At 43.0% G+C, this 23999-nt stretch overlaps 1 protein-coding gene across 3 annotated transcripts; it reads left to right on the forward strand.

Annotated features, from left to right (window-relative positions):
* Positions 1-6479: 6479 nt before the first annotated feature.
* Positions 6480-21179, forward strand: LOC106607073 (prostaglandin E2 receptor EP1 subtype). 3 transcript variants are annotated; one of them, XM_045720347.2, is made up of 3 exons: positions 6480-6730; positions 15786-16714; positions 19906-21179. In XM_045720347.2, the coding sequence occupies exons 2-3, from the start codon at positions 15830-15832 to the stop codon at positions 20176-20178; spliced, it is 1158 nt and encodes a 385-aa protein (XP_045576303.1). In that variant the 5' UTR covers positions 6480-6730; positions 15786-15829; the 3' UTR covers positions 20179-21179. The 3 variants fall into 3 exon arrangements, with proteins under 3 accessions (XP_045576303.1, XP_014059128.3, XP_014059129.1); XM_014203653.3 differs by lacking the exon at positions 6480-6730 and adding an exon at positions 10529-10658; XM_014203654.3 differs by lacking the exon at positions 6480-6730 and adding an exon at positions 10549-10802.
* The last annotated feature ends 2820 nt before the right edge of the window (positions 21180-23999 follow it).

Raw genomic sequence — 23999 nt, forward strand, 5'->3', positions numbered from 1 at the left:
ACTCAATTACGTTGATTTCTGCCATTCGTTAATTTTGTACATGTCGTCAACAATCTAAGCCTCTGTTTGCCCCATAGTTGCACACGCGTCAGCATTGACTGATTATGTTGAATGAATGTCCCCAGTCACCCTCTCTAACTTCCTGTTAATCTGTTTTCCTGCGGTAAAAGAAATGCGGAGAAGGAAGGGGTGGTGTGTGAGAAAACAAAAATGACCAATGAGCGTTCATGTTTTTGGGATACTTAAATTCCTCAACTTTCTTCGGCTGGTTCCCAAGCCGGGCTGTGTTCATATCAAAGGGTACCTTCTTAACAGTCTTTGCAATCTTAACTTACTCACTAATTCTCCATTAGCAATGACCTCATATGAGCGGTGTAGTGTGGCCCCTTATCACCATTTAAGGTTGGTAAAAAAAAAAATCGTCACTACCCATTTCCAATGTATCATGAATGCATTCATAGGCGTATATTAATTTTTATGTAGCCGCAATCTTTTTTGAATGCTTACAGCAAATGATAATACATGAAAAGATCATTACAACACAAGGTTAGGGATGAATGTCACTATGGAGTATTGATTAGAGAGATCGATAAACACATAAACACAAATCTGTGTAGGTAGCTGGACATGTAGCATGACTGACAGTGAAGGTGAACAGGTGTCACGGGTCAGGTGACAGAGGAATGGATGAGACTGAGGCAGGAATTCCTTTAACCATAAAGTGGTATATTTACTGGGTAGTCTGTCTGTGCTGCATAACAAAGGAAACGGAATAACATGTATCCAATCAAATTCATAATCACAAAGATCAAACCATAACAATCATTCTCATTAGGTAATTCAATTAGGTAATTCAGCAATTCAGTTCAATAAGGAGTCAATAGGAATCATCATTGATTCATTTAGGCTCATAATTATTCATCATAATCAGGAGAATAATATTACAAATAATTCAATCCGTGATCGGTTATTCAATCTATAATCTCCCTCAGTTCGATATCAGAATTGATCAGTTCAGTAAACAATAATGACGTTTCATATTTCACCCTTTCAAGTTTGTCTTCATATGTACATGTAATTACATTACATATGAACCATATATCGATTGCATAATTGGCCTGTGATGATCTGTAGGGCCATGATCATTGACCATTCACATTACACAATATGTTTGAAGCGTGCGCTCCGAGCCGCGCTCCGAGCCGCGCTCCGCGGTAATAACTATAAGCAATAACTGATGGCCCGCTCTCCCGATCACAACAGATAGTTCAGATGAAAGGTAACAGATTCGGTGGATTTACGTGGATTCATGGACACACAGAATGTCTGGATTAGACTGAGTTAAGGAAGAGAAAGCAGCGAGGTTGGGCGATGGCGATTTCCTCCTTTTAATGAGTTGAGATCTGTCGAACGTTTCCACCTGACCTAATTAAAGTGCCCCTGGCCCAACTGAGCAAGTGGCCATGAATTAAATGATTATTCCACCAACTCCATGGGCCTTTTCTACACATATACTATAATATCTCTAACATGAGGAAAAATATGTCATTGAGGCAGACCCTTGGATGTGTTGCATATACAGTACATACAGTATCTTTCCCATGGGCCTTGATACCTTATAGGTTCTGAGTGGTTGATGTCACAAAACACTATAATTGATTGGTTTATGGAACCAGCGATAAACAATGTTATTACTCATCTCTATCAGTATAGCTACCAGAGCGAGGCTGTGCCCCAACTACAAAGAGAGATGCCTGGGACTGAAGGGACTATTATGCCACAGGCCACTTCTCTCTGGCTGACCTTTAGCAGTTTCCCAGTCTCTTATTCAGCCTGAGTTTATTTTCATCCACATTCAAATCCGCTGCTAATGACATTATCTGCTGATTTCTGTCCTAATGATTGCAGGGTCTTTGCTCTGCGTTCCGGCTATTTCACACTCCAGTGAGTCAGTGGAGAAGGTTGTTCATGACAGGTTTGGTGAAAGACAGGAATGATAATGTTGTCATCTCAATAACTGTGGTTCATTCAGGCACCTCAGACTACATTGCCAACATGCCAAGCAGGCAAGGTGGACAGGAACAGAGTGGAGGGAGGAGATAGGAGGAGAATAATTGATATACAGGGCACTGTACCATGACTTTTCATATTGGTTCTAACCATGCACGTTGAGATTACTAATATTGGAGGGTTGAGTTTGAACTGTGAGGATATGTATTGACTTCTGAGAGCTGCGATCTGTCTGCTCCTGGGCAGCCTCAAAGAGAGATTACATTAGGCAGTTTCTGCTTAACGGGGCACATTTATCTATGAAAAATGGATTACAAATTGATCTTGTGGTTAATAAGAGAACTGAAAAACACAAATCTGTATTAGAGCCCTATCTCCATACAGGATGTTTAGTGTTTTATGGAAATCCTATACAGTGTAAGGCTGCCTGCACTCCCTGACTGAGCATTGATCATGCAGAATGCAATGCATTAGATAAGACATTAAAGAGATTCTCCGGTAGTTTTGTATACTTTTTAGACCAGGAATGGGCACCTTTAATGGGGGTGAGTGCCACAAAAAAACAGAACTCATTATGAGGGGCCGCAGTGGCTCGTGGGTCTGCGTACTCACACCAAAACTATTACTGGTCCGCGGGCCTACAAAAGGGGGGCCAGTTTCCCATCCCTGTTTTAGACAGTAGTTCTGGCCCACGTGGGCCAGAGAAACAGTTTCTTTCAAACTAGGGATTTCATGGCTAATTGAGGTAAGACAGTAATTCTGCTCATAGATTATGCATGTATGAACTCCACATTGACACATCCAGCCCAAAAAATAGTTAGTAGTCACCAAAGTTCTGAAAGACTCCTGTCCTGCTTCAGAGAACAGGATGGAACTTAGCATGGTATAGATCAGAATAAGGGTTGACATGATAAAGGAAAGGCATCCATCATTCATGGAACATTGCTGTAGAGTAGAAAACCAAAAAGAAGTCCATGCAGCGTGACTAAGGTTATGTTCGATTTTACACATATACGTACGGTCACCAAGACCTATGCAAGCACAAGCTCTATAAAATGGCCTGACCTTACCTGGGCAATCACTCCATACAGACAAAATTAATTTAGGCCAAATGCTCTTCCTGCCTTCCGGGGCTCAGTCGAGAGCCTCAGGGACAGAGGATTCTTTCAATGTGCTAGTTTGGCTGGTTAGAAGAGACTTGTAACTTTTCAAAGCAATCATGCAACCCTAAGTACAGGGAAATGGAAATGGCTTCTGAAGAAACACGCACATGCTTCTAACTCCTGGGTTTCTGTTGGTAAGTGGGGGAAATCAGAAGGCTAATCTCAGTGCGCAGCTGCTGATTGCAGTTTTCATAGGCTGTTATTTCTTCCAATACTGGAGATGGGAGGAGGGAGGAAAGACACTTACATTGGAATTGATGACCCCTTCAACAGAGACTTCTAAACTTCCTGGCACATCTTCTATTATTCATCCTATCCTTAGGTCCTCCCTTCTAACTCTGTTTATCTTTCTCTGTGACAATGTGCTAGCTTCTTGGTGACAGACATAGACACCCTGATGCACCCTGCATTTATGAGTTGAATTTTCATTCCAACAACTACAAAGTCTGGATCTTTCTATGAATAGAACTTCAGTCCATGTTTTTTATTCTTCTTCCCATTACTTCAAGAGAAATATTTTAGTCACCCCTGACTTTCTGACCAGTTCTGCAGATCTAAACAGCACTCATCTCCTATCACGCCCTGACCGTAGAGAGCCTTTTTATTTCTCTATTTGGTTAGGTCAGTGTGTGATTTGGGTGGATATTCTAGATTATGTATATCTATGTTTTTTTATTTCTATGTTGGCCTGATATGGTTCCCAATCAAAGGCAGCTGTCTTTCGTTGTCTCTGATTGTGGATCATATTTAGGCAGCCTTTTCCCACTGGGTTTTTGTGGGATCTTGTTTTTGTAAAGTTACTGTGTAAGCCTGCAGAACTTTACGTTCGTGCTTGTATTTTGTTGTTTTGACGGTGTTCATTTTAATTAAGGAAAAAATGTTGCCTACCACGCTGCACCTTGGTCTCATCCTTACGACGAATGTGACAGAAGATCCCACCAAAAATGGACCAAGCAGCGTGGCCAAGAGGAGTGGACATGGGAGGACATCCTGGACGGCAAAGGATCCTGGACATGGGAGGGGATCCAGGCCGGATGGGATCGCCTCCCATGGGAACAGGTGGAAGCAGCGAGGGAGGAACAGCGACGAGATCGGGAGTCACGGCAACGACGGAAGCCCGAGAGGCAGCTCCCCCCAAAAATTGGGGGGTGCACATGGGGAGATTGGCGGAGTCAGGGTCTAGACCTGAGCCAACTCCCTGTGCTTACCGTGGGGAGCGTGTGACCAGTCAGGCACTGTGTTATGCGGTGATGCGCGCTGTATCGCCAGTGCACATTCATAGCCCGGTGCGCTCTGTGCCTGCGCCCCGCATTTGCCAGGCTAAAGTGGGCATTCAGCCAGGACGGGTTGTGCCGCCTCAGCGCTCGTGGTCTCCAGTACGCCTCAACGGCCCAGTATATCCTGTGCCTGCTCCACGCACCCGGCCTCCAGTGCGTCTCTCCAGCCTGGTAAGCCCTGTGGCAGCTCCACGCACCAGGCTGCCAGTACGTCTCCTCAGTCCGGTGAGACCTGTTCCGGCTCCACGTACGAAGCCTCTAGTGATGATTCATGGAGTGAAGCTTCCAGTGATGATCCATGGCATGAAGCCTCCAGTGATAATCCATGACACGAAGCCTCCAGCGATGATCCATGGCCCGGAGCCTGTAGCGATGATCCATGGCACGGAGCCTGCAGCGAGGGTCCCCTGTCCAGAGCCTGCAGCGAGGGTCCCCGGTCCGGACCCTCCAGCAACGGTCCCCGGGCCGGACCCTCCAGCGACGGTCCCCGGTCCGGAGCCTCCAGCGACGGTCCGGAGCCTCCAGCGGTGGTCGGCAGTCCAGAACCTCCAGCGACGATCGGCAGTTCGGAGCCTCCAGTGGGGGTTCCCAGTTCAGAGTCTCCGGCGACGATCCACGGTCCGGGTCCTCCGGCGGCGATCCACGGTCCAGAGCTTTCGGCGACGACCCCGAAAGAGAGTCGCCACCGAGGAAGGCGGATCTGCGAGTAGAGCGGGGTCTACGTCCCGCACCGGAGCCGCCACCGAGGCTAGATGCCCACCCGAACCCTCCCCTATTTAGTCAGGTTTTGCGGCCGGAGTCCACACTTTTGGGGGGGGGGGATACTGTCACACCCTGACCGTAGAGAGCCTTTTTATTTCTCTATTTGGTTAGGTCAGGGTGTGATTTGCGTGGGTATTCGTCGCCGGAGGAATCTGTTTTTTTATTTCTATGTTGGCCTGATATGGTTCCCAATCAGAGGCAGCTGTCTTTCGTTGTCTCTGATTGGGGATCATATTTAGGCAGCCTTTTCCCACTGGGTTTTTGTGGGATCTTGTTTTTGTATAGCTGCTTTGAAGCCTGCAGAACTTTACGTTTGTTTTTGTATTTCGTTGTTTTGACGGTGTTCATTTAAATAAAGAGAAAATGTTCGCCTGCCACGCTGCGCCTTGGTCTCATTCTTACGACGATCGTGACATCTCCTGGCATCCCACCCAGACAATGTTCTCCAGAAGCATCCAACCCTTCTCTCCATTTCCCCTCTTTTCCAGACCCCACAACCACTTTGGCTCCCTGTCTAGGGCCCAGCATAGGAAGGATTTGTTGTTGTTACGTGTGGTAAACTGACGGGTGGTTAGGGGAGCTTCAGTGCAACTGTCAGGAATCTGTGGGGAGGAGGAACAGCAGTCATTTTAGCTTTCTGTTAATTATGTCTCCAAGAAATGACTACAGCACCTCCTGCTCAATCCTATATCACAAGTGGATAATTTGTGTCAAAAAGGTGTTCTGTGAGATGACAGTATGCACTCGTTTAAATGCACACAAGAAGTTGAAGAGTCTACAGACATCATGGCCTGAATGTCACAGTGGACGCCCACTGAACTGCAGTCTAAATGTCAGCCTCATTTCCTTATCCAGGCACAGCAGTATCTTCATCAGATAGTTGAAATTTGGGTGAGAGGAAATCACAGTCATTTCTAGAGAATTTTTGTTCCTTTTATCCCAAATCAAGGCGTTCCAGTGTCCGGGTCCAGATTGCATTGACCAAATTCCCCAAAGTGAGTGAGTATGAGTGGCATGAAGGTCCATGAGCCAGACTTGCAGCTATAAAGTGTCTGTTGTCGAAGGGTCATGATTAATTTAGTTGATAAACCATATATTTTATCTGACACCATAAAGAGATACTGACACCATGAGATACTGCAACCACGGAGGCTCATCGAGCAGTGTCATACTTGACGACCAAACTGCCTGCCTTTCTCCTGCCCTCAGGAAGTGGACATTGTGACACTCAGGAAGTGTTGTCACAACAGTATATTATTGGGTAAAATTGTGACAGTGCAAAAAGTGGAATATGAGTTCACAGACTTAAAAGGGAGTGAGATAAATTGGATATTAAATACTTTGAAGAACATATGGCTTTGTTCCAATGCTGCTCCGCTACCAGTTGGATCCCCAGGGCCAGAGATACTGTTGGACACTTGAGTGTTTCACTAAGCAATAGGACGTGTTCCACCGCTCGGTTTCTGTTTAACGATTGGGGCAGATGAGATGCCATACTGCGTCGTCGGCAACAACCAGGTGAGTCATTCAGCTCCAAAACCTAAACATGTGGCCCTGATCTTGGCCTTCTGCCTCTCAGTCTGAGGTCTTGAAATGAGGACAAGGCAGCGCTTCAGAGGACAAAATAAGTCATTCTGTTAAAAACACAGCCATGTTTATAATGTGTTTCTCTTCCAAATGTGGAGAGTTACACAGCTTACATTACAAGTTTACAAGTTGTCTCTGATTTTGGCACAGCATATGAAAATAACTGTGTCAAGAGTGTTGATGTTGTGATAGCACTATGGTCCTGTACATCATACACATCACAGTAGCAAAACTCAAGTCCGCCTCTATTAGGGATTTGAGCCTCATGCCAAAAAACAACGATTTATTCGATTTATTTCAATACCACTTCAAAAGCATTGAAGAACAATCTGAATCACTTTGACCATCCTCTGTTATACGTCTTATATGTTAGCAGGTTGAGGTCCTGAAAGAAACAGAGAGTTGCACTGCATGTATTAGTGGTTGGTGAATGGGACAGGGTGAGAGAAGTTAGGTTACAAGGCTTAGACGTGCTGTTGGAGGACCCTGGGGTTATTGGTGCCAAATGGCAATCTTTTCAATCGCTAATTATGGTGAGAGATGGAACAAAGGCGTCCACTACAAAATAAGGCAGTAGAAAATGTTGTCTGAGGCCCAGTAATTCAGACTCCAGCATAAGTTTATCCTCAACTGCTGGAGTAAAGTTACTGGGTCAAAAAGTGGCTTTGGGGCTTGTGGCTGAAGACCACAAACATTGAAACCCACAATGTTTCATGGGGTTCTCACCTTAGAGTCCAATGTCAACAACGAAAAGCACCCAGTGCCGTTCCGAGGGTAACCTCTCAGTGATGATGGTCCCGGTAAATGTGTGATGCGATATCTGCCTTCGCTATCAGAACCTGGCCTGCACCAAACGAATCCTCTCCTACCAATCAAAGTGAAGCACTACCAGTGCCCAAGATGCTTCCTTTGCAAGTGTGCCAGCCAATTCTGGTGCAAAGAAACATTAATTGGGACATAATACAGCAGTGCATTTGTTCAGTTGCAGTCAAGGCTCTGTCATAGCAGATTTATCTGGGCTACCACCTAAAGAAAGTAAGGTAATAGCTGTTAGCCTTTTCCCACCTGTCTTTGGAGTCTCAGCAGTGGTAGTCGTGATTATGTTGCTCTAGCTGTGTAAATATAACATTAAACACCTAATAAGCACACCTTGTACTTGAACAAAAGTTTTTCTTGCACATTTTTGGAGTAGAGCACTTTTGCAGGGTGAAAAGGTCTTCTTTCTGCTCCCTCTCTTTTCACTACTCTTTCCTCCATGACCACAGAGTTAATACCCTGCCTATAAGGTGTTGATCTTGGCTGCCCTCCAGGTTCCATACTGATTTGACCTGTCAGTTTCTGGGCCTGATTAAGCCAAGCAAATAGACTCACCTGTCTCTGATGTTGGTCTGTTAAGTGTGCTGGCTGGCGGACTCACACAACCTGATGGATTCCATTGCTTGCTTCATTAGGCTGTCAGTCAAGGACAATGTTTTTTCTGTCTGATTTCGTAGTAGCTGAAAGAATATACTGTAGATTAAGATATCTTATATACCATAGACCTCTGCTGTTTTGACATAGGATGGCATATCAAAACCAAACTTTGTTTTTCTGTGGAATTCCGATTTGGTAGAAAAGGAATGCTTAATTGTTGATGAAGGGGACATGGGGTATCTAAGGTATTCCCATGCTACTCAAAAAGAGCACACATAGTACTGTGTATAGAACTACGTCTGAGGGTCTTATAGGTTCACTGTCAAACCGTGACTCATTATGAAAATATATTGTCCTTACTTGCTTATACACAGTAACATCTTAAAAAGGAAGTGTGATACATTGAAATGTAGAATATTTATTGGAGATGCTTTTTAATCTAAGACAAGGCTTAATCTCTGTCCCAGAAAATGTGTATTAGCCCATTGTTTACAAGGCCAAAGGCTGAATTGACTCTCTGGCAATCTCACACAGGTTACATGCACAGCACAGCTGTAGCTACAGGCCCTCACCGTAGGGAGGTTTGCAGCGGCAGGGGCAGATCTAGCTTGCGTTGATGATCCTCTTCAACCTCTAAACAGCTCAAATCCAATAGCCTACAGAAACATGTGAGAAGATCGGCTCAACAGAATTTAATTAGCACTAGGTTCTGAAAGCTAGATGGAGGTCAGTGTTTTGGAATGGGGTTTTTCCATTGAACATTATGTGGCACCTAATGTTACTATAAAGTTGCTCAACTTAACACTTGGCAGACATCTGTGACAGACATCTGTAAAATGTTATTATTTTCATTTTATTGAAAATATACTGTACCTTGCATACCTCTTCTTTACCATAACCCCCAAAAATGTTTTGCAGGAACATGAAAAGTTATTCAGGCTATGTTTCGATAACCAAGAGCAGAACCAATAGGCTAGTAAATCCAGAAAATGTAATGATTGTATACACTAAAGGGGCTTGGACCAACCACTTTGAATATTTTCACTCAAGGAATTGAATAGATAGTATAGACATGATGACTATTTGCATGTGGAAACTTGACTGCACCTTTAAATGGCAACTCCACAACTTTTCAACATTATTTTCATTGCCGCCAGAACAAAACCAGTGTCAACATACACTACATGACCAAAAGTATGTGGTCACCTGCTCGTCGAACAAGCTTCCCACTAGATGTTGGAACATTGCTGCGGGGACTTGCTTCATTCAGCCACAAGAGCATTAGTGAGGTCGGCACTGATGTTGGGCGATTAGGCCTGGCTCGCAGTCGGCATTGCAATTCATCCCAAAGGTCTTCGATGGGGTTGAGGCCAGTCAAGTTCTTCCACACCAATCTCAACAAACAATTTTGTGCACAGGGGCATTGTCATGCTGAAACAGGAAAGGGACTTCCCCAAACTGTTGCCACAAAGTTGGAAGCACAGAATAGTCTAAAATGCCATTTTATGGTGTAGTGTTAAGATTTCCCTTCACTGAAAGTAAGGAGTCTAGCACGAACCATGTGATCTTAGGTTTGTGTGCAATTTTATACAGCTGTCAGCAACAGGTGTGGCTGAAATAGCCGAATCCACTAATTTGAAGGGGTGCCCACATACTTTTGTATATAAAGTGTATGTGAATAATTCTGCCCGATGACATCATCAAAACTTTTAACATTTTAAAAACTGGGATTTTCAAACACTATGAGATCTGCAGTGATTTGGGGAGCAAGAAAATAGAAACTAGTTGCAGGTTTTGAAATTAATGTATTTTTATTTTTAATGCTACCCTGTGACGTTATTGAGAAGCATTTTTAAAGACTTTTCTTCCCATCTTTTTAACCACAGATCATAGAAACCCACTGTTTTCACATATGTAGACACTGGTTTGTTGCTGGAGATTATGAATATAAGGTTGAAAAGTGGCGGAATTGTCCTTTAATAACGCTGTTATAACAAAACATTTGTCAATCTCCTGCCAGCTGTTTTGTTTGAACACTGTAAGATACTGTACTTTCACATTAGGCTACATTACTTGATCTTAGAATGTTATAGTTATATGTCAACGTGTAAAGTTGGTTGTTAAATAAAATGGCTGCATTAATAGAATATCTAATTAGTTTCCAATAAGTTATTGGGTAGCACTCCCAGTTCCATTTCACCGAACTGCTGTAATAAGAATACATGCATTCCTATCGCGGACTCAAGACGCCCCGGGGGTGCGTCGACGCGGTTCAAGTCTATAAAGAGGTCTGAGCAACGAAACAAACGTGGAATGGTTGGCTGTGCAACCTTTTGGAGACTGTGTCTTGATCTTGGTGACGGACTTCTCATGCGGTTGCTCGTTTTATTTTCTTTAGGAGAGAATGAGGCACTCCTCCGAATACATGACTTCACTATCAGCTCAGGTGAACCATTGTTGATAATAAGTAACATTCTCGTGGATGAATCTCTGAACTTTTGAATTTCATGGTTCACAGTGAAATTATTTAACATCTGAAAACCAAAGGAATAAATCTTAATTTGTTTCTATGGATTCACTGTTTGGTCAGGTAATATCATTATTACTTATTTCACACCATTAATGATCTTATTGTAGCCTATGCTGCCGAACTAGCTATGAACATAAATAATAACCGTTTTGATAATGCACACAGATCCCTTTTAATTTGGACATGGCAAATTAATTGAATAGCACATAAATCGTTCAGGAAATTTACAATGAACAACTATTAGTATTTTTTTTACAAAATGGGTCAAAGTAGGGGGAAATAATTGTTTGCCTGGTCAAACGTTACACTCCATGTAATTACTCGTTACATACACTGTTCATCTTAATACGGCTTTTTAGAAGAACCATACATGCTTTTTGTTTTACCAATAATGAGTGCACATGTATTGGGCTGAATTAGTATGATTTCATTTCGATTTTAAACCTGCAATTGTTTTCAACTCTCTCGATCATCAATGTCTTTTGGTGCGTTCGTAAATTGCCTCCAGTGTATCAGAGTGGCTATGTGTCGATCGTAAATTCAGAGTGTTGTCAGATTGTCTGTTAATAAATTCAGAGGGTTCGCTCACGGAGTGTTCAGAGCGCACACTAGACGCTCTGGCCGAGGAGTAAGGTTGATCCGAGCGTTCTGACCTCACGACAGCAGTCAAGCACCAAAGCTAACTGGCTAACGTTGACTAGCTTGCTTGCTACTTCCAGACAAAAATGAGAGAACACCTCACTCTGACCATTTTACTCGCCTTAGCAGAGTTGATTAGCCTGTTTTCATGTTATCTAGAGCGTTAGTGACTGTAACTGTGCTGCTTGCAACAATTTAATAACGTTTTTTTCTCCGACGTTTCCTGACACCGGTCATATTCAACGGGTGTTGCACGTTCGTAAATTAGTCAGTTATTCTGTGCTCTGGCACACTCAGACGAGAGTGCTCTGAAATCGGACGGAGTAGATAGACAGAGTGAATTTACAAACGCACCCTTTTTTGTTTTAGATGAGAAAAGCCAACGGAACAAGGACTGCAAATTCACCCTACAAAACTGTAGAAGCCTATGTCATGTTTGGCAAGGCAGGTGCATTCCCTTTGTGTGTGCGTGTGTGTGTGTGTGTGTGTGTGTGTGTGTGTGCGTGTGTGTGTGTGTGTGTGTGCGTGCGTGCGTGTGTGTGTGTGTGTGTGTGTGTGTGTGTGTGTGTGTGTGTGTGTGTGTGTGTGTGTGTTTCTCATGAACAATGGTAAGGTCTCTCTGCTACAAATCGCCTTTCCTAGATCGATTTTGAGTAGCTCATGAGAAAACACATTATACAGACTAGGCACAGTATAGGATTTTATGTATACCTGATTTTGGAAGATGTATTGTGACTCTGTTCTGTTATTCTGTATTGAAGGGTGTGAAGAGAAGGAAAAAGGTGATTTGATTGGCATCGTGTAGCTACTGCATAAGGACTACGCCTATGGGTCTGCTATCATGATATAGCACCTTTCACAGAACGTGTGCAGAGTACCATGAGAGAGAAACTGTTTGGAATTTGTCTACAATAGGCTATTTAAAGGACACTCGCTAGGTTTCCATTGAATTCCCGTCAATTGGCAATAGAATATTCTAAAATACGAATAAAAACAATAGCCTATGCGCATTTTCCCACCAGAGATGTGTTTCCATCAAATTCAAAATACAAGCTAAATGGGTTTCCATCGCATTTTCAACTCTACTAGTGGTTTTGTCCCCCCAAAAATGGCTTTATATAGCGAATGTGCCCACTCTTGTCTTGGTATGTGCGCTCTAGTGAACAGCGCCCAGACAGGCCTACAGTCCGGGTGGACTACCTACATGATGCTATTATTTATGGAGAAGAGCGGGATTCTTTTTATTTGTCAAATGGCAGCCAAGCATCATGATCGTGTCACCAAAATAAGATATTTATTGGAAAGGAGCATCAAGCTCATCACCGTGCACTTTCACCATGTGAAGTTCATCATCATTAATTTCATGTGTAGGCTAATGAACTGTATGCTAACTGTCATAAAAAGTTTAGATGGAAACCTGGTTAGTGTTCTTGAAATAGGCTATTGTAGACAAATGCCAAACAGTTTCTCCCTCATGGTACTTTGCAACCTGAGAATGTAGGACAAGTCAAGACAGTTCTTGTGAAAGGTGCTCCATCAAGTCTTGACGGTGTCTGACAGTGACACAGCACACATTCTGTGAAAGGTGCCCTATCATGATAGCAGACCCATAGGCAGTAGCATAAGGATGACAATTGTGTGGTCCGACTCCGGAAAGCATACTGTTTATTAGGCTACACGTTAAATCAATTATGATGAACTTCACAGGGTGGTGAATGTGCAAGGTGATGAGCTTGATGCTCCTTTCCAATAAATATCCAGGGTCTTAATCTGGTGACATGATCATCGATGCTTGTCTGCCGTTTGACAAATACAAATAATATCGCTCTTTTGTCGATAATAATCTCATTGTATAGCTCAATATGCGCCCTGCACTCTTTTGGCGCGAACGTGCCAATACCAGTGGTACCAGAGTGGTAGCTACTAGGGTTCCATCCAATAGGCAACAGATTTTCATGCGAATATTCTAAAATCTGCATATGCACATTTTCCCACAAGAGACGTGTTTCCATCAAATGTACTTTCTGCGGATGAAAGGCTGTCTTTGACGAAGAAGTGCACATAAAAATAACTTTTGCTGTTACATTCCCATGTACCGAACACAAAATACAAGTTAAATGTGTTTCCTTCGCATTTTCAACTCTACTGATAGTTATGTCACAAATTTTTTGGAGTTATATAGCGAATGTGCACTCTGGTCTTGGCAAGTGCGCTCTAGCCAACAGTTTGCAGATAAAGTGCGGGTAGGCTACTTACATGATGAGATTATTATGGACAAAAGAGCGAGATTATTTGTATTTGGTAAACGATAGCCAAGCACGATCATCATGTCACCAGAATAGGACTATCGATATTTATTGGAAAGGAACATTAAGCTCATCACCTTCCACTTTCACCACCCTGTGAAGTTCATCATCTGTAGCCTAATAAACTGCATGCTTTCCCGACTCCTAGTGGCAAGACATCACACCATATCATCGCGTGACTCCAAGTTTATTTCGATATGATGGTTATTTTATCATTATATTTACCAACTCAAAAAGTTACCAATTTATCTAGCTTATTTTGTTTTGTCCACATTTGGACATTTTAAGACACATTTTAAGCCATCAGGCCTGTCGTGACATTTGTTTTGGAAAGTATTCAGACAGACCCCTTCACTTTTTTCCCACATTTTGTTTCGTTACAGTCTTATTCAAAAATAGATTAAAGAGTTTCCCCCTCCTAAATCTACACACGATACCCCATAGAGACAAAGCAAAAACAGGTTTTTAGAAATTGTTGCAAATTTACATTTTTACATTTACATAAGTATTAAGACCCTCAAGGACATTCAGAGACCTGTCCCGAAGCCACTCCTGCGTTGTCTTAGCTGTGTGTTTAGGGTCGTTGTACTGCTGGAGGGTGAACCTTCACCCCAGTCTGAGGTCCTGAACGCTCTGGAGCAGGTTTTCATCAAGGATCTCTCTGTATTTTGCTCCGTTCATCTTTACCTTGATCCTGACTAGTCTCCCAGTCCCTGCAACTGAAAAATATCCCCATATCCTGATGCTGCCACTACTGTGCTTCACCTTAGGGCTGGTGCCAGGTTTCCTCCAGACGCTTGGTATTCAGGCCAAAGAGTTCAATCTTGGTTTCATCAGACCAGAGAATCTTGTTTCTCATGGTCTGAGAGTCTATAGGTGCCTTTTGACACCAGTGACTTCCGTCTGGCCACTCTACCACAAAGGCCTGATTGGTGGAGTGTTGCAGAGATGGTTGTCCTTCTGGAAGGTTCTCCCATCTCCACAGAGGAACTCTGGAGCTCTGTCAGAGTGACCATAGAGTTCTTGGTCACCTCCCTGACCAAGGCTCTTACATTTTACATTTTTTACATTTTAGTCATTTAGCAGACGCTCTTATCCAGAGCGACTTACAGTAGTGAATGCATACATTTCATACATTTTTTATTTATTTTTTCTGTGCTGGCCCCCCGTGGGAATCGAACCCACAACCCTGGTGTTGCAAACACCATGCTCTACCAACTGAGCTACAGGGAAGGCCCTCTTCTCCCTCTATTGCTCAGTTTGACTAGGCAGCCAGCTCTAGGAATAGTATTGGTGGTTCCAAGCTTCTTCCATTTTAGAATGATGGAGGCCACTGTGTTCTTGGGGACCTTCAATGCTACAGAAATGTTTTGGTACCCTTCCCCAGATCTGTGCCTCGACACAATCATGTCTCGGAGCTCTATGGACAATTTCTTCAACCTCATGGCTTGGTTTTTGCTCTGACATGCACTGTCAAGTGGGGGACCTTATATAGACAGGTGTGTGCCTTTCCAAATCATGTCCATTCAATTGAATTTACCACAGGTGGACTCCAATCAAGTTGTAGAAACATCTCAAGGATGATCAATGGTAACAGGGTGCACCTGAGCTCAATTTGAGTCTTATAGCAAAAGGTCTGAATACTTACGTAAATAAGGTATTTCTGTTTTTGTTTTTAATAAATTATCAAAAATCGCTTTGTCATTATGGGGTATTGTGTATAGATTGATGAGGAAAATGTTGTATTTAATCCATTTTAGAATAAGGCTATAAGGTAACAAAATGTGGAAAAAGTCAAGGGGTCTGAATATTTTCTGAATGCACTGTACTTTTCTCGCATAATAAGGTTGGATGGAAACCTGGTTCATGACAGAAAAAAATCCTTACATAATGCAGGATAAGATTTATTGTTGTTAGGTAATAACTGAATACAGAATGAGTTTTCGTTTCACCAGTAAAATTGGTATTTATTCTATGTATCGTAGGCTATTGGTTACTTCGCAAGTTTGGTTATGGTAGTACTATATATTAGTGAGGTTAGGAGTTCTTCCTGGTCAACCGGTCAGTATAATAATCATAACACCTTTCCTATTTTCAGTGCCCTCCCACTCTGAGGACCCCGATGACTCCCAGAGGCCAGTGATGTTGGCCATGCAGCACTACAACTCCTCAGGCCTGGCTGCCCCCCATCTCCTCCCCAACCAGACCTGGGGGGTGGAGAGGGTGCCGGCCATGGCCTGGACGGCAAACATCACCACAGAGAGGCCCATGTCTCCCCCCATGTCTCCCCCCAGTAACCCCACGGCAGCTGGTCTCTCCATGACCCTGGGCATCCTGTCCAACATCGTGGCCCTGGTCATCCTGGCGAAAGCTTACGCCCGCCTGCGCCGCCGCTCCAAGGCCACCTTCCTGCTCTTCGCCAGCTCCCTGGTGGCCACAGACTTTGCCGGCCACGTCATCCCCGGTGCCCTGGTGTTGAGGCTGTACTCAGCTGGGGCTGCGACTGGGCCCTTATCTCGCGCTGCCACCGATGCCCCCTGCCAGTTCCTAGGAGGTAGCATGGTGTTCTTCGGCTTGTGCCCATTGTTCCTGGGCTGTGCCATGGCTGCTGAGCGCTGCCTGGGTGTCACACAGCCCCTGCTCCATGCCTCACTGGTCACCACGGCTCGCACCAAGATGGCACTGGCTCTCATCTGGCTGCTGGCTCTGTTTGTGGCCCTCCTGCCCTTCTTCAGGCTGGGGGCCTACACCTACCAGTACCCCTGGACCTGGTGCTTCATCAGGGTCCTGGGAGAGACTCAGGAGACAGACGTGGCCTTTGTCATGCTGTTCTCTGGACTGGGCCTGGCCTCTCTGACTGTGGCCCTGGTGTGTAATACCATCAGTGGGGTCACGCTGGTGCTTGCCAGAATGCGTAAGAAGTGTAAGACCTGCTACCGTCGCTCAGCCAAGTCCCACGACATTGAGATGGTGGCCCAGCTGGTGGGCATTATGATCACCTCTTGCATCTGCTGGAGCCCCCTGCTGGTGAGTTGGAAAATTTCAGTTCACTGAAACACAATTCTGCATTAATCAGGGAAGGGGTCAAAACTATCTTTATTGTGTTCCATTCGGGAATTAAGGTCTCTTTTCAATCCTTATCATGGAAATTCAGCGCCACAGCGTAATTGAAAGGCAATGCTCCAACGTTAGCGGCTACTGCATTCATGGTAAACGCTTCATATGTCTGCTCAATCGGGAAATCCCACATGAAAAAAAGACTAGTATACTATGGTATAAATCAGGGCTCTCCAACACTGTTCCTGGAAAGCTGCCTTCCTGTAGGTTTTTGCTCCAATCCCAATCTAGCGCACCTGATTCTAATAAGTAGCTGGTTGATAAACTGAATCAGGTTAGTTACAACTGGAGTTGGAGTGAAAACCTACAGGAATGTAGCTCTCCAGGAACAGGTTTTGGAGAGCCCTGGTATAAATACTATAGTATTCAATGTAGTGGTTTTGCAGACTTCACTGTAGTATTCACTGTAGTGATTTTGCAGACATTCATGTAGTACTTACTACAGTGTTTTTGTTTTATTATCTTTGACATAGAGGCTTTCTCCTTCATGAAACCTACTAAATGAGCACAATTTCCATAACCTGTAGGTAAATCAGCCAGTGTCAAAGGCGTCGATGAACGGTGACCAAAATGCAGCGGGTATAGTGCTCATCTTTCTTCTTTATTTGAAAGAACACCCAAAACAAAATAAACAGACGACGAAACAGTTCCATAAGGCACACAGGCTATACAGAAAATAACCACCCACAAAGACACAGGAAAAACAGGCTGCCTAAGTATGGCTTCCAAGACACCTGCCTCTGATTGGAAGCCATACCTGGCCACACATAGAAAAAGAAACATAGAAATAGAAAACTAGAACCAAAATCCCCTAGAACCAAAAAAAACCAAAACAAACACCCCCTGCCACACCCTGACCATACTACAATTACAAATGACCCCTTTACTGGTCAGGATGTGACAGCCAGCCTGAAATCTTAACAGATAATTCATCACTTCTGCTATTTTCTATTACCTGTAGGGAACATAATATATTCTATACTTGGCATGTAGGTTTCTCACTTATGGGTGGCACAAATTGGGATTGGAGAGGGGAATGGGCAGGGTATATGCAAATGAAATACTGTCGTCTTTACTATAGTAAAAAAGGTTAGTGTTTTTGCGGACATTACTGTAGTATTTACTACAGTGTTCTTTTGTGGATCATACTGTAATATTAACTGTAGTATTCTACAGTATACTACAACATTCTATAGTAAGTACTACACATGATTGAGGGATACTACCGTGTGTAGTATAGTGTTCTACAGTATACTACAGTTTACTATAGAATTCTATAGTAAACTGTAGTAATTTTTCATGCAGGTTTCATTTACACTGCTATTGCACTTCAACGATACAGATTGAATAGAGCCCTTAATCTTCATTCACTGAGATACTGAAATGGATTTGACTTCAACTATGGAAATGAGAGTTAGAGCTCAATAACCTGAAATGATCCGAGTCATCACCTACCAATGACCTGTGATAGGAATGACATGCTCTTCTGAATATTCATGCATCCCATTCTCAGGCTGTGTGAAAGTGCAATGGTGGTTTACTATCAAATAAGAATGTTGTACATCCACACTTCATGTAATCCTTATAAATAATAGTAATGTTCATAATTGTTTGTTGCTCGGAGGAATATAAATATCCAAGATATTCTGACCTATAATTATTTATTTATTTTTTCAATTAAGCCTTATTTTACCAGGTAAGTTGACTGAGAACACATTCTGATTTATAGCAACGACCTGGAGAAAAGTTACAGGGGAGAAGAGGGGGGATGAATGAGCCAATTGGAAGCTTGAGAGACAAGCCAGAAGTGAGATGCAGGGTGGTAAAAGCATAAAATAATATTGTAAAAATTCTCAGCTAACAAAAGTAATTCAACCTCTCAGTAAATCTCCAAGATATTCTGCCCCATAAACTCAAAGGCTTGAAATAATATAGAAAATCTCTGCTAACAATCCAGTAATATTTCATCCTCTTTTTGTACACCTTCTGAAATAGACACTTTCCAGTTCCCAGTCATAAACACCATGATTCAGAATACTGCACCTAAAACAGATGGATAGACATGGTGCACTGCACCAAGGTTATAAATGAATAGTCATGGTGGGCCCTTGCATTGACTAGATGGAATAAATTATAAATGATTTAAGGGCATGCCATTATGAAGGGCTTGAATAACGCTGGCCTTGCTGGGCATCACCCTATTTCAGATTGGGTGACATTGAGAATGTTACAGCTTCTCTCCTTTTCCAGTCTTCTGGGAAAGAGGAATATTAGCCAACTAAAATAATTTCATACGAACACATGATGATGGTTTCATGATTCTTGTAATCATGGAGATTGTGTTTTACAATTCCAATACTATTAGTATAAACTGTTAATTTAGTATAAACTGTTAATATGACAAATCAATTATTCAAGTCCAATATAAAAGTAACCATTCATTTTGACACATAAACTGTGAGGAGTGAAAGAAGACAGACTATAAACCATGCTTCACTTAGAATAGCCTTGAGACCCCCCCCCCCCCCCACCAATTCCTCCTTCCAAAAAGTATGTATTGTTCTTTATTTAGAACATTATGTGCATTAAAAGTGTCTATTAATGGATTTCTCACCTGGAAGACATTAGGCCCAGTAATGTCAGTAGTTGACCTGTTGATTTGCACAATACTGCACAAAAGCTGGGCCCAAGTATAATTACTGATGTGTGAACTAAGTAGGAACAGCTTAGCATTCATTTTTACTGTTGGGGAGATGTGAGAACCATTAAAGAGGCATTGTTTGTGTTTAAAATCTCTTAATAAGCTGTGTCCAACTGTTATAAAAATTGTAAATACAATTTATCAGGCTACAATTTTGAAATTAGAACCTGTGATTTCTAACATCAGCAAAACTATTCATAGGAACACGTTGTAAAGATGCATTTTGACTGATCCATTTATGATTTGTTTTGTTAATATGTGGCATTCTACAGTGTTAGGTAATGTAGATAAATTACTAGCAGTGTATGCAGATTGATGCGAACATATAAACACCGGCTGAACATCTCTATATCCTGCACAACCACTGTAAAACTAACCCAGGTATCTGTGTTCCTTGCAGATCTTTGGCCTGATGTCAGTCACACGGTCCTACAGCGGTTCCATAGGCAGTGACCAGGACACATACAGGAAGTTGATGGTGATGGGTGTCCGGCTGGCCTCCTGGAACCAGATCCTGGACCCCTGGGTCTACATCCTGCTGCGCCGGGCCGTGCTGAGGAAGATCTACCGCATCACCAAGAGCCGGGCCAGCTTCAAGAACAGCACCTTCCGCCATTGGGACATCAGCTCCTTCCAGAATTCTGAGAAAATAAACACTGTTAACAGGATCTGAGGGAGAAGAAAAGACAAAGACAGAAAGAGACATCTTATCAAGGTCCTTTGTTGTTCTTGGTGCTTTATTTACCACCCAACCCAACATGCTGGATTGAGGAGAAGACTGAACATCCAGCAGTAGGATCTAACAGCAGTGTTGGTGTATCACACAAAAGGAAATACCTATTGCCTATAAGACCTATATTCCTTTATTGAGAACTGTGTGGGTCTGCCTGACTGTGAAAGTCTATGGGGTTTGGGATTGAAATCAGCATCCTCCAGATCTTGGATCTCTTTCAGATTGATTTGATTGGCCAGTAAGACCTGCTTTTGACTGACTGTTGTGTGGAGAAGTCTCATCCTTTTATGGGATACTGACAAGCCAGACTATACTCAAACAAATGAAATGTCATAAACGGATTTATAACAGAGAAATCTGACCAAGTGAGGACAGTATGCCTCACCTGGATACTGGAGACATAGCACAGATAATTCTGCCCAAGGAGTCTTTCTCGGTGTACATAACAGTACATGAAATGAAGCTGCCTATAAGATCTCAACAACAAACATCTCAAATGTGTGTGTGTGTGTGTGTGTGTGTGTGTGTGTGTGTGTGTGTGTGTGTGTGTGTGTGTGTGTGTGTGTGTGTGTGTGTGTGTGTGTGTGTGTGTGTGTGTGTGTGTGTGTGTGTGTGTGTGTGTGTGTGTGTGTGTGTGTTACTGTCAGTGTTTTTTGGAGTTCATACTTTGTTTGTTTGTAGAAATGTCAAAGTGCACTTTGACACATCATGAAGTCAGTGGCACTATGCCAAAGCAAAGTAAAGGCTGTGCTTTTACCTGTGCTTGAAGATGTGAAAGACATACAGTATGTGTCAAACTTGTAATGCTATTAATGTGTGAATTGTGTGTATGTATTTATTGCTTATATTGTTTCCCCAATTGTCTGGGGACCTAAATTAAGCTAAGTGTTCCAAAAGCTATAGAATTTAATGTTGTCTAATAAAGTTTATGTTACCTGTTACCCCGTCCCCACAGGAGGTCTTTTGCCTTTTGATAGGCTGTCATTGTAAATAATAATTTGTTCTTAACTGACTTGCCTAGTTAAATAAAGGTTAAATAAAAATAAAATAAATCACAAAATGGCCTGTCAGGGTCATAGCACCATGGTGCTAATCCCAGGAGAGAACAGAGGTGTGGAAAATGTCCTCTGACAGGAGGAAGTAGAACAGAAATGATCTCAGTATAGGAATGAATTGATACAAGTTTTCATTACTCCATCAATTGCAATGGTTGTAATGAATGTTAATTATTACTGAGTAAAGTGGTCTGTAATGGTTCATATTGATGAACTACCACAAATAATTTCCTACAATACATTCAATGCCTTACAATTACATACATTTTCTCTGGGGTTTATGGAATTCTATGAACTCAATAAGAAATGTGAAAATAAGACAGCTCTACATCACCGAGTTTCTCCTTAAAATGCAGAAACACAAAGGAATTTTCAAACAACAGTTTGTCACACCAGGCACCCCCCCCCCCCCCCCCCTTTTTTTATGAATGAACCATTTGGTCCAGTCCATTTCTTGGAACAGACTTTTATTTTCCCATTCTAATCGCACCCGGCCGGACACAAGTCATTAGGCACTAGAATGCTTGTGATATTCATTAAGCCAATCAACATGGAGGTAAATTGAGATGCCTACTGCTTTCAGAGACATATTTAGACTTTGGCAAGCAAACCGGGGGAATACATACAGTACATGTGACAAGAAAGCCAAGGATAGCGCACAACTGAACTGTCAGTCTGACTATATATTATGATGTACTGTGGTTCATTTCAAGAGGCAAAGTGTATATCAGAGCAGCACGCATGTATACCTTACAATGGGAGAACGGCCCCCATTCAAGAGCAGCTGTCTGTAAAACCCTGCGTCTTGACTTCAGAAGTCGTACTCATACGCAATAGACTCTTCATTATACTACAGTGACACCGAGTTAATTTTGGGGGGAGAGCAATAGCATAGATATCACAGAGAAATCCAGAAAAATACAATACAATAATGAACAAAAATGTTAACGCAACATTGAAAGTGTTGGTCCCATGTTTCATGAGCAGAAATAAAAGATCACAGAAATGTACCAATATGCACAAAAAGCTTATTTCTCTCAAATTTTGTGCACAAATTTGTTTACATCCCTGTTAGTGAGTGTTTCTCCTTCGCCAAGATAATACATCCACCTGACAGGTCTGGAAAAGCAAGAAGCTGATTAAACAGCATCATCATCATGATCATGATCAGCCTCGACCTCAGGTCCTGTATGTACCTAACTGACCCGCTCTGCCCATTCATCGCCATTTACCCGTTGTTGTCTTAGCTCTCCTGATCAACACCTGTGTTTTCTTTATGCCCTCTCTAATGTCAATATGCTTTGTCTACTGCTGTCCTGGCTAGTTTTTATTGTTTTATTTCACTGTAGAGCCCTCAGTCCCGCTCAAAATGCCTTAGATAGCTCTTTCGTCCCACCCCACACACATGCGGAGACCTCATCTACGTTAATTGATGCCTCCAGAGACGAAACCTCTCTCATCATCACGCAACGCATAGGTTTACCTCCACTGTACTCATATCCTACCATACCCTTCTCTGTCCCCAACGCACTAGACGACCAGTTTTTATATCCTTTAGCCGTACCCTTATCCTACTCCTCCTCTGTTCCTCTGGTGATGTAGAGGTTAACCCAGGCCCTGTAGCCCCCAGTTCCACTCCTATTCCCCAGGCGCTATCATTTGTTGACTTCTGTAACCGTAAAAGCCTTGGTTTCATACATGTTAACATCAGAAGCCTCCTCCCTTAGTTTATTTATTTCACTGCTTTAGCACACTCCGCCAACCCTGATCTCCTAGCTGTGTCTAAATCCTGGCTTAGGAAGGCCACCAAAAATTCTGAAATGTCCATCCCCAACTACAACATTTTCCGCCAAGATAGAACTACCAAAGGGGGTGGAGTTACAATCCACTGCAGAGACAGCCTGCAGAGTTCTGTCATGCTATCCAGGTCTGTGCCCAAACAGTTCGAGCTTCTACTTTTAAAAATTCACCTTTCCAGAAATAAGTCTCTCACTGTTGCCACTTGTTACAGACCCCCCTCAGCCCCCAGCTGTGCCCTGGACACCATATGTGATTTAATTGCCCCCCATTTATCTTCAGAGTTTGTGCTATTAGGTGACCTAAACTGGGATATGCTTAACACCCCAGCTGTCCTACAATCTAAGCTAGATGCCCTCAATCTCGTTTACATTTCAGTCATTTAGCAGACGCTTTTATCCAGAGCGACTTACAGTAGTGAATGCATACATTTCATACATACTGGTCCCCCGTGGGAATCGAACCTACAACCCTGGAATTGCAAACACCATGCTCTACCAACTGAGCCACACGGGACCATCTCACCCAAATGATCATGGAACCTACCAGGTACAACCCCAAATCCGTAAACACGGGCACCCTCATAGATATCATCCTGACCAACCTGCCCTCTAAATACACCTCTGCTGTCTTCAAACAGGGTCTCAGCAATCACTGCCTCATTGTCTGTGTCCGTAATGGGTCCGCGGTCAAACGACCAAACCTCATCACTATCAAACGCTGCCTAAAACTCTTCAATGAGCAGGCCTTTCTAATCAACCTGGCCCGGGTATCCTGGAAGGATATTGACCTCATTCCATCAGTAGAGGACGCCTGGTTATTCTTTAAAAGTGCTTTCCTCACCATCTTAAACAAGCATGCCCCATTCAAAAAATGTTGAACCAGGAACAGATATAGCCCTTGGTTCAC

The sequence above is a fragment of the Salmo salar genome, chromosome 06 (genome assembly GCF_965601325.2).
Source record: "Salmo salar chromosome 06, fSalSal1, whole genome shotgun sequence".
Taxonomy (NCBI): domain Eukaryota; kingdom Metazoa; phylum Chordata; class Actinopteri; order Salmoniformes; family Salmonidae; genus Salmo; species Salmo salar.